Below are 12,180 nucleotides of genomic sequence, written 5' to 3' on the forward strand. Positions count from 1 at the left end.
ATCAGGCTACTTACACAAAAATCAAATTATACCGGCACCAATGGCCATAATCACAAAAGGCACTAATGGCCCGGTTACAAAAGCAAAAGTCCTAAGTTACTACAAGAACTGGCCCCTATACTGCTGCCGAGTCCGCCAGATTACCATCACCGACCACATCAATGATCGACTCCTCCTCCTCCTCGGTCGTCCGCACTTGAGCTTGGCTGGAAATGCCTTGACGAGGGGCCTCGGCGTCAGGCTGAGCCCCTTGAGGGAACTCAGCGTAGCTTATAAACTTACCACCTAAGAAGTCCCGGCTAACATCAAACTGGAAATCAGCCGGGACCTCACAGAAGTGGTAAGCTTGCCTGACTGCGTGCTGGAAGCCGGCATCATGTTGGTCGAGGATTTTCTCGGTGGCTTCGGCCTCGAACTTGACAGCGACCTCCTTCAACTGGGCAATCTCGTTGGCAGAGGCGGAGGGCTCGACTTTCATTTTCTGGACGACCAACTTCAAATCGTCGGCCTCTCTTCTGTAGGCATCGGCGGTGCTCTTTAACTCCTCGGCCGATTCAGTTGCCTTGGCGTTCGCAGCTAACGCCTCCTTCAAAGTGCCTTCGGCCTCTTTGAGTCACTCGTAAAGCCTCTCCTCTGAGACGACAGACCTCATCATGACATGTTTTGCAACGAGGGAAGTCCGAGCATCAAGCTCACAGAAGAGCTTGTACTCGGCCTCGGCAGACATCCCTTCCAGGTACTGAAGTCCCCCTCCGGTAGTAAGGTCCAGGCTGACTAGGTTCTCGGCCTGAACGTTCAGGGCGAGAAAATTGCCACCCGTCACAATAGCCGAAATGGCGAAGGCACTACAACCCGATTGCTCCAGAGATAATTGCTTTGGGCGCTTACTAGAAGAGCTCGGACGTTCCAGCTCTATATTTTGCTCGGCAGCCCAAAACCGAGAGGTGCTTCCCTTCTTCTTGGCATCGGCCAGAGGGATAATTACATTGGAAGGCTTATCACGTTGCAACTTCAAAGCTGACCTCGCCGGCGGGGCCTTTTCGCTGGCCTTTGCATCCTTTGCCCTCTTCGCGAGCATAACGGTCACGTCCAAATTGCCTCTGGCCATTGTTAACTCCAAATTTTGTCTTCCCATATAAATCAAATTATAAAGTCCAGTCCATATATATTACAAAATATAATACAAATTAAAAGCAAAAAAACAAAAAACAAAAAAACAAAAAAAACAAAAAAAAGCAAAAACAAACAACAAAACAAAATAGAAAAATAAGAAGAAAAAAAAAATGTGTTGATCGTATCTTCCGTGAACCCCAATAACTGCTCCCCTTCAACTACTCTGCTGCAATTCTTACAGAGCTACCTTACCATTGCAAACAAGCCACCATGCCCTGCAAAAATCTCAAAAAGTTGCCTCTTGACCAGATTCACAAGCAAAATCCCTAAATTTAAGGATTTTGGCAAAGAGAGTAGAACAAATTAATAAAAAAATTAAAATAATTGTGTGCCTATAAATACCAGAACACAAGATGAACAAAGGGATGAAAAATTAACAGAAACAGGACAGAGAAATCACGTCAGCTGGGGTATAATCTGAAGAAAAACTCAAACAAGGAGCACAAGCCGGAACCTCAAATTTGTGGTATCATCTTCACCCACTGCATTTTAACATTTTTCTTTTGTGTATATAGTTATAATTGTGTGAGCACCTCATATTTATTATGCAAAAGAGAGAAAAGAAAAAGAATATTAACCTCTACAATTTGTTATACGTGCTGATTTCTAGAGGTCGCGGTGTGTTCTTCCCCTTTTTCTTTTTTTCTCTTCTCCCTCTCATTCACTCTGTCGTCTCTTTGTCACGCTTCGTGAGTGTGGCCAAAATGCAAGAACCACCTTGAACCCCCACCATCGGAAAGATTTTCAATGGTGGTGTCCGCTTTTCATCCTTTCCCAAACGAATCTCCACAAGAATCATCGTGGGTTACCGTCAAAAGCGATTTCCAACGGTGACCCTCTTCTCCCCTTCGAGTTTTCTCCTTCACTATCGTTTTCCCTCTTCGCTTCACGCGTTTGACCAGCCACAATGATACGGGGTACCGATCTTCTTCCGGCCAGCGTCGGTGCGTCATTTGCAGAGAGAAATCGGAAAGTTTCTTTCACAACCCTAACATTAGGGTTCCTCATGCTCCTTTTTCTTTCTTCTCTCTGCTGCTTCTTTTTTTCTTCTATGCTTCTTTTGTTTTTTTTTTCCTCCTCTTAATTATTACACGTGCAGGCCTAGCCCATTTAACATGGTATTCTTTGGGTAATCAAATTATTGTTGTTTTGTTCTTTTTCTTTCAACTCACGTATGGGCCTAGCCCATTTATTCATTTTTCTAAAGAAAATAAGGTTTTAGGAGTATAATTTACAATATGTTAAATTTATGTAATTGAGACTAATAATTATATACAAAATTAAGGCAATTGATTTATTTGATTGTTTAAAGTTATTATATGATGGATTTTCACATAATAATGATAATAATGAGAATGATAAAAAATTAGTAACTATTCTATAAAATATTGAGAATAATATCTTTTATGAATATTGAATATATATATTATTCAAAGAAAAGATTATTTGAATGTACATTCTCTTAATCTTAAGCCTAATAGATGTAAGTTGTAACAACTTGTTATCTTAAAAAAAATTTCTATCTAAATTTAACATATAATTAATAATTAGAATATTATAGTTTTTAATAAAAATATTTGAAGTCATTATTTAAATATTTTAGTGGCAAAATAGTTAATTAGATGAGACATCTTTTTAATCTATGAGTTTAAGATACAAGTTGAGACAACTTGATATCTTTAAATTTTACTCTAATAAAGAATATCAAATCAAATCTTTTTAATATATACTATAATAATAATAATTTTTTTTTATCAATATTAAATTAATAATATCTATCTTTTATAATAATATAACAATAATAATAAGATTATGAAGTACTTCCTTAATCTTAGATGACAACATTTATTTATTGTTTTAACAAAACTAATTTAATTAATTTATTTGATTAAGTTGTTTCCTAATATAAATGTGTTAGATGTTCATGTAATTTTAATTCATTTTAAAAAAAGAAGAAGAGGGTTTATTGGAATGTGACATTCCCTTAATTCTTGGGCTTAAGGTGCAAATTGTGACAATTTATTATCTTAAAAGTTCCTCTTATTTAAGTTTAAAATATAATTAAATATAAAAATATATATATTATCACAGTTTTTAATATAAATATTTGAGGTCATTATATCAAAGATTTTATTGAAAAAAATAATTTATTAGATGTAATATCTTTTTAACCTTTAAATTTAAGATACAAGTTGTGACAACTTGATATCTTTACTTTTTCCCTAAAAAATAAAAAATATCTAACCAAAATCTTTTTAAATATGTACCACAATATTAACAATAATAATGATTTTTTTAATAATTAAATATCTGGCTTTGGTGTACACCTCTGTCAATTTTTATATTTTGGGGTATATGAGTTGTGACAGTTCAAAAATCCTAACCTGTTAAAAGAAAAATAATAAACAAATTAATAAAAAATTCAACACACAAATATTTTCTACCAAAGAACTACGTGACTCTGATTCTTCATTACGCATGGAGATACGTAGGAGCAGGAAGTCACTCCTGTCGAGCCAAAAAAATAAAAATAACAATATTATCTCATTTTTTAATAATAACAATATAAAAAAAATAATTTTAGTACTCATTAAAATAAAATAAAGACATTTGTTAAACAATATATTTGATTATTATTGTTAATTCATATTAATGTGGGGTGAGGTAAATATTTTATAAGTTATAATAAATTTGCTTAATTAATTAAAGGTAATCGTCTTAAGGCGAACGTTGTAAGGTGCTAATACCTTCCTTACACGTAATCGACTTCCGAACCCAAAAATCTAATTTTCGTAGACCATTTTCTATTTTATGGTTTTTCCAATTTTTTTTTCGTAAAAAATAACATTGGTGGCGACTCCCTATTTTTCAATTTATTTTTTCACCGTCCCGCCGCGATCTCGGTTGCGACAGATGGCGACTCCACTGGGGATATTTTTTGAGAGTCAAGCCTATAATAATTAATTAAGCAAATTAATAATAAGTTTTAAAATGTTTACCTTACCTTTATTTTTAAATATTTTCCTTATTCATTATTTGTCTTATTTGCATGTATTTGTGTTGGGTATTTGAACTTTAGGGTAGAAGATTTTGTTATATCATGTGTGTTGTTTGTTTCACAGATTGGGTAGTTTAGGATTACTCCCTTCACACACTTCACCTATACACTTTCACACACGTTTATGAGTGAGGTCCTATGCCCGGACTTGAGTGCAACCTAGGATAAGTAAGAGATCGAGTAGTGGTAACCTTCTAGATGTACATCTTGTTTGGTTATCATGAAGGCCTCACCTAGAGTTTAATCCTTTCAAGGGTATTATCACTTCCAATAGTTTACCTATTGTTGTGATTGATATTCTAAAAAGGGGTTATTGGCTCTAGAAACCTGTTTTAGAACTATAGAACCACCTATTGTGAGGAATACATATTAATGGCCCTATAGCCTCTTATTGTTAGGAGAATCCTTTATAAGATGCAAGGGGATCAGTATTCTACCTCTACAGTCAAATAACATAACCTACGCACAAAATAAAGAAACTCTCTCTCTCTCTCTCTCTTCCTTTACTACATCATTTTATAACAAGGATCATGCATTTCATATAAAATAGATGAAAATAATTTTTGCATTTCAATAATCATTCAAAATAAATAGATAGAATCATAAATGGCATGTGCATCCATTTCTAGGTTGTTAAAGGACCATAAAGACCTAATACTCGTTGTGAACATTTTCTAAGAGACATGGAATCAGATTTGAAGAAGACATTGAAGTTGAAGATTAGACAACCTAATTTGAAGAGTTTAAGGGATCTCAGTAACAAGCTGAAAAATAGCCAACATCGAACTTTTGTTGTAAGATTTGGAAAGCTTCTTAACCTATTAGAATTTACCGTGCAAGAAGGAGCTCTCACTGCCTTAGCTCAATTCTACGACCCTCCTTTAAGATGCTTTACCTTCCAAGATTTCCAACTTGCTCCAACAATTGAAGAATTTGAACAAATACTGGATATTCCTTTAGGGAACAAAAAACCCTACCTATATATGGGTCATTATCCTTCACTAGCTACAACTGCTGCAACCTTGGGGATTGGAGTAAGGGAGCTAGCAAGTAAGAAAGAGATGAAAGGAGGCGTTGAAGGTTTCTCAAGAGCCTACTTAGAAGGATATGCATTATGTCTGGCAGAAAATGAAAAGTGGGATGGTTTCATGGATGTGCTCGCACTCATCATTTATGGGATTGTTATGTTCCCAAATATTGAAGACTTTGTTGACTTTGCTGCAATTGATGTTTTCTTGGCCTACAAGCATGAGAGGAGAAGCCCTGTACCGGCCATTCTTGTTGATACATACCACACACTTAATTTACGCTATGAAAGAAAAGGGGGGATGATTTTGTGTTGTTTGCCTACATTATACTTGTGGTTCATGACTCACATGTTCAAAAAAGGAAGACAGATAGAGACTATAAGCAAAAGTGAATGGGCCCACAACATAGCAAGTCTTAGCGAGAAGACCATCGTGTGGTACACTTGTGAGCAATACATCAGTGAAGTGATTTGCCAATGTGGAGACTTCCCTAACGTACCACTGATGGGAACCAAAGGGTGCATAAACTACAATCCAGCTCTTGTAATAAGGCAGTTTGGTTATCCAATAAGGAGCCCACCTACAGAAGAGTCAATCACTCCCTTCATTGTCTATGAAATGAGTAAAGACTTGGATATGCTTAACAGGATTAGACGTGCTTGGGATCGAGTGATTAAGAAAGGAAGAGAGCTGGGGAAAAGAAGTTACACTGTAGAGGGAAGTTATCACCAATGGCTTTGTGAGAGAGTGAAAAAGGTCAAGATGCCATTTCGTAGCTCGGTTCCAGTTATTGAAGAAATAACAATTCAAGATCCCATGAGTTTGGAGGAAATCGAGAAAAGAGCTGGAAAAGTCTAAAAACGAAAAAGAAGCATTGAAGAAGGAATTGATACGGACTCGCCAAGAACATAAAGCCTCACAAGAAGAAATTACAAAAGTAAAGAAGTACGTTGAGTTAGCCAACAAACGAGAAAGAATAGAAGAAGAATGCAAGTTAAACACTCGAAGTTGTCTAGAGGCTGCTGATATAGAGCTAAAATTACGAAGAGGAGAGCGAGATGAGGCTAGAGTTAATAGTGAACGATGGAGAGAGGCATGGAAAAAGTCCAAGGAAGCTGAAAGAAGTGCACAAAGGAAACTTGAGGATTTGAAACAACAATTGAAAAGAGTTGTGGCTGAGTATGAAAGTAGAGTCCAAGATGAAAAACAACTAAATGCCAATCTTGTTTCGCAACATCAAGCCATGTTAAATGCAAGAAATCAACATATTATGGAGCTAGTAGAGGAAGTGGGGCAATTGAGGAATGCTGTTGAAATACATGAAGAAAATCAAAGATTCTGGGCACGTAACCTCGTGAATCGAGTTCAACAAATCAAAGGAATGCTCAGTGATGCCTCTTACTTATTGCAAAGAGCTGAAGGAATGATAAACCCACTGTCCACTCCCATAGAGATTCATGCGTCCCTTGAGAATTGTAGAGATATGATATCTCAGATGAAGGAGATGACTACTAGTGATAAATGATATGTATTTTGCTTTAAGTTGTATGAGAAATATCATATATGTATTTTGTAGTGCTCCACCCTTCTAAACTTTTTGTACTTCACTTTATCTATTTAATGAAGAAGGTTGTTGATGTCTTTCTCTTTACTATTATTTCACTCCTTCATTTTATGTAACTTCATGCTTATAGTATAAAGTAAGTTTGAAAATAAACGTTCACGCACAAATTACATCTGAATCTCATATTAAATCTAGTACTTAGAACGTGACGTTCTAAAGAAAAAACAACACTAAAAGCGCTCATGCAAATTCTCGATTCCATGTTTTGTGAGACTTAGTACCTATGACGTGACGTTTTAGGGAATAGTTTTAGGGGATGTTCACACACGAGCCAGGTGACTTATGGTGCTCTAACAATTTCCCATATACAAAAGCATAATAATTGCATTTTCATATTCATCACATACTCATCACATAATCTTGCACAGTGCGTGAAAGTGAAAGGAAAAACAAGTGTTGAGGCAAAGAAAATATCCCTACGACACCCTTATTGGACACGCGCCAAGACCAGGATCATGGAGGGAGTAGTGGAAGATTTGGAACAACAACATGACGAGTTGAGAGGAGATGTTAATCAGTTGAAAGAACAAATGAGTAAGATTTTGGACATGCTACAATCAATGGAGTCAAGAAGGGATACAAATGGGAATTCGTCTGAGCAACCTCATGTTACACCTGCTTACCCCCCTGGGTTCACTCCTCCACCACAGCCAAACCAAAATACTCAGGTCCAGTTCCCTCCATATGGGTTACCCCAAGGCTACACACCACCGGTGGCTGCAAACACTTCAGAAAATGATCATCACGCTTCCACCATGAACCCTCAAAACCAGATTCATAATACTCAAACTCTATTCCCTCCATATGGCTTGCCTCCGGGATATACGCCACCAGTGGCTAGTAATAATGAGAATAATCCCATTACCTCTGTCTTAAACCCACTGAACCAAACACAACCCCAAGATCCAAACCTTGAAACAAGTGGACCACAAATTCCAACTCAACCTCACATCCAAATGCCTTATACCCATGTACATACACCACCGGTTGACACGACTCAAGTTGGAGGCCCCTCAATCCACCAAGGTGTCGTTCCCACATCAGTTATCATTACGCACCCTAGCCAACTCGAGGATAACTCATCTAAAGACAAAATACAATTTTTGGAAGAAAGATTAAGGGCAATTGAGGGAGTTGATCATGATGGACTCAATGCTATTGATTTGTGTCTAGTTCCTGATGTTGTGATCCCTCCTAAATTCAAGATTCCTGAATTCGATAAATATAGAGGGGACACATGCCCAAAGAACCATCTCACCATGTATTGTCGAAAGATGACCTCATGTGCTCACAATGATAAATTGTTGATCCATTTCTTTCAGGAAAGCCTTATAGGGGCTGCCTTGGGTTGGTACATGAGCTTGGAGCGAGGACGAATACATACGTGGAAAGATTTGGCATAAGCATTCTTAAAGCAATACAAGTACAACATGGACATGGCCCCAGATCGCACACAACTGCAAAATATGTTGAAGAAAGAGAATGAAACTTTTAAAGAGTATGCCCAGCGTTGGAGAGGAGTGGCTGCTCAAGTACAACCCCCTTTGTCTGAAAAAGAGATGGTCACAATGTTCATTGATACACTCCAATCACTCTTTTATGATAGGATGATTGGAAACGTATCATCGAACTTCTTAGACCTAGTCGTTATTGGAGAAAGGGTTGAGATGGGATTGCGAACTGGTAAGATTGCTCACTTATCAACAGGATCAATGTACGCAAAGAAGCCATCAACAAATACAGATAAGAAGAGAGGAGGTGAAACAAATGCAGTAATGTCAACCTCTATCGGGTCCAATCGTGTCCCTTTTGCACCTAGTCATCAACCCCAATACATGTATAACCCACAAGTGGCAGCTGTTTCTTTACCTCGATATCCACAACATTATCAATTTGGGATGGCCTATCGATTACCTGCACCACCATCGCAAGTCCCAATGCCTCAACAAAATCAATCAAAAACTCCCTCTCCTAATGTGGATAACACTCAAAAGAAAGGAAACAACCAACAAAGGACATTGGTCCCAATCCCTATGACCTACACTGAACTGTTGCCACATTTGACTCGCAATGGTTTGATAGTGCCATTCCCCTTAAAGCCTATTCAACCACCATATCCAAAGGGTTATGATCCAAATGCCAAGTGTGATTATCATGCAGGGGGTGTTGGGCATTCAACTGAAAGATGTTGGGGATTAAAGCATAAGGTGCAAGACTTAATAGATATGGGGTTATTAAGCTTTAAAGAAGATAGTCCAAATGTGGGGACTAATCCTCTTCCCTGTCATGGTTCCTCGTCAGTAAACATTATTGAAGAAGTGTGTGATCAGCAAGTGAAAAACGTAGGGAAAATCAAAACCTCTATGAGGTTCATTTTTTCGAAATTGTGTAGATTTGGGATGATTGAGGGAAACCTATTGGAAGATGAGATGTGTGGCCTTCACCCAACTGCTATGCATTCTATTGAGAAGTGCGATGAATTTAAGCAGATTCTACAAGATTTGATTGACTCAAACTTGGTTCAAGTAAGTCAATTTCCAAGTGGAGAGGATGTGTTAATGGCTCAATCAGAAGAAAGACCAAATGTGGTTATACCAAGACCATTGGTAATTCATTTTACTAGAAATGTGCCTTTGCCAAAACCAAATATCCATAAGCCTCTTATTGTGCAAGTCCCAACTCCTTTTCCTTACAAGGACACCAAGGCAATTCCATGGAAATACAACACAAAGGTGAAGATAAATGGGAACATGAATGAACAACAAAAGAAAGAAATCAGTGATGGAGAAATCGATGTTACAAATATTGCAGGAGTAGGTGGAATGACCCGTAGTGGTAGGATCTACACTCTTGAAGAATTAAGGGAAGGAGATATAAATAAGAATCTTGGGGCAAAGGGGAAAGCAACTGTCGGTGAAGGAATTGAGCATATCACAAAGAACAATGGAAAAAATGCTATTGTGCAAAATGAGGAAGAGAAGAAGGAGGTTCCAGATGAGGAAGCTTTAGAATTCCTTAAATTCATTCGACAAAGTGAGTATAAACTCATTGATCAATTGGATCGTACACCTGTCAAGGTGTCCTTGCTGTCATTGTTAATGAATTCTGAAAGTCATAGAAAGTTATTGATGAAGATTTTGAATGAAGCACATGTAGCTAATGACATTACACTAGATAAATTTGGAGGTATCATTGGTAACATTACAGCCAACAATCGTCTCAGTTTCACATATGAGGAAATCCCAGTTGAAGGAAGGGGGCATAACAAAGCTTTACACATCTCTGTGAAATGTCAGGACCACATTATGGCAATAATGTTGATTGATAATGGTTCTTCATTGAATGTAATGCCTAAGTCAACATTAGACCAATTGCCTTGTGATGGGACGTATATGAAATCAAGTTCTATGATTGTGAGGGCCTTTGATGGATCACGTAGGGAGGTTATGGGAGAGATTGAAATCCCTATTCAAATTGGTCCTTTCACTTTTAATATCACTTTCCAAGTCATGGATATCAAACCAGCATACAGTTGCTTGTTAGGTAGGCCATGGATCCATTCAGCTGGAGTGGTCCCATCTTCCTTGCATCAGAAGCTAAAGTTTATAGTGGATGACAAGTTGGTGATTGTCTCAGGCGAAGAAGACATGTTGGTAAGTAGTCCTACACCTACTCGCTATATTGAAGCAGCCGAAGACGCTCTAGAAACCTCTTTTCAATCTCTGGAAGTAATCAGTACTGCCTATGTGGAATCATTGCCAAGGAACCCACAACCATCGAAAGCAACAATGATGGTAGCAAGAGTCATGATGAATGGAGGATATCAATCAGGCCAGGGGCTGGGAAAAAACCTAAAAGGAATAACAAGGTTGATAGAGTTTCCAGAGAATAAGAACCGATGTGGGTTAGGATATAAACTTACTGGGGCTGATAAAAGAAGAATTGCAGAGGAAAATAGAGAGAAAAGGCTGGCACGACTAGAGAATCGAGAACCAAGGATTAAAAGAATTCCCATTTGTGATCTCTATCAAAGTTTTAGAAGTGGAGGACTGGTACACACGAACCAAGTGGCTATGGCTAAAGAAGATCAAAATGTTGATGAACACGTCAACTTGGTGCATCGATGTGACCCTGATGAAGAACTTCACAATTGGACGATCATCAAACTTCCTGTGATTTTTAACTCCATTTCAAAGTGATTGTAATACAAAACTCTATGAACATGCCCAGGATCTTAGTATCACTTTTTGTTAAATGGGCTTGCATGTTATTTTTTGGTATATCATATGAATGAAATACATTTTGAGAATCTTCCAATCATTATCTTTGTCCTATACCTTCCCTTCTTTTCCGTTTCAATATCTATTTATCGATTTTATCTCTTGTCAAACCTAAATTGCAGATCCAAAAATAATCACATTAAAAATAATAGCGCTAATATCTCATGTCACAATTTTGATCATCCTATTTACGAAGCCGAGGAAGATGATAATGACCCAGAGGCCCCATTCGAGTTGAGAAGATTGGTGGAGCAAGAAGACAAAATAATTCAACCTCATGTGGAAGAAGTTGAAATGATCAATCTGGGAGGTGAAAATGATAAGAAGGAAGTTAAAGTGGGCACTGCCAATAAAGGAGATGAGAGAATGAGGTTATTTAAGCTTTTGACCGACTATGTTGATATCTTTGCATGGACATATCAAGACATGCCTGGGTTAGATTCCAACATAGTTGAGCATCGATTCCATTAATACCTGAGTATCCACCAATCAAGCAAAAGTTGAGGCGCATGAAACCAGAAGTTTCCTTAAAGATCAAAGAAGAGGTCAAGAAACAACTGGATGCAGGGTTCCTTGCAGTAGCCAAATACCCTCAATGGGTTGCCAATATAGTACCAATTCCAAAGAAAGATGGAAAAGTCAGAATGTGTGTGGATTACCGAGACCTTAATAGGGCTAGTCCTAAAGATGATTTTCCACTACCTCATATAGACGTTCTGGTAGATAACACTGCCCGACATGCTTTCTTCTCCTTTATGGATGGATTTTCAGGGTACAATCAAATTAAGATGGCTTCTGAAGACATGGAAAAAACTACATTCATTACATCTTGGGGAACATTTTGTTACAAGGTGATGCCATTTGGGTTGAAGAATGCTGGAGCAACATATCAACGAGCAATGGTGACTTTGTTCCACGACATGATGCGCAAAGAAATAGAGGTATATGTTGATGATATGATTGCTAAGTCAAGAACAGGGGCAGAACGCATCACTAACCTACAAAAATTGTTTGAGC

The 12,180-nt window shown here is 37.7% G+C and overlaps 1 protein-coding gene across 1 annotated transcript; it reads left to right on the forward strand.

Moving 5' to 3' along the window:
• Window positions 1-8,313: 8,313 nt before the first annotated feature.
• LOC145958091 (uncharacterized) lies at window positions 8,314-11,634 on the forward strand. The gene is made up of 2 exons (XM_083074559.1): window positions 8,314-11,078; window positions 11,286-11,634. Exons 1-2 carry the CDS (start codon window positions 8,314-8,316, stop codon window positions 11,632-11,634), a joined length of 3,114 nt encoding a protein of 1,037 aa, XP_082930685.1.
• The last annotated feature ends 546 nt before the right edge of the window (window positions 11,635-12,180 follow it).

The sequence above is a fragment of the Cajanus cajan genome, chromosome 5 (genome assembly GCF_000230855.2).
Source record: "Cajanus cajan strain Asha chromosome 5, NIPB_CcT2T_4, whole genome shotgun sequence".
Classification (NCBI taxonomy): domain Eukaryota; kingdom Viridiplantae; phylum Streptophyta; class Magnoliopsida; order Fabales; family Fabaceae; genus Cajanus; species Cajanus cajan.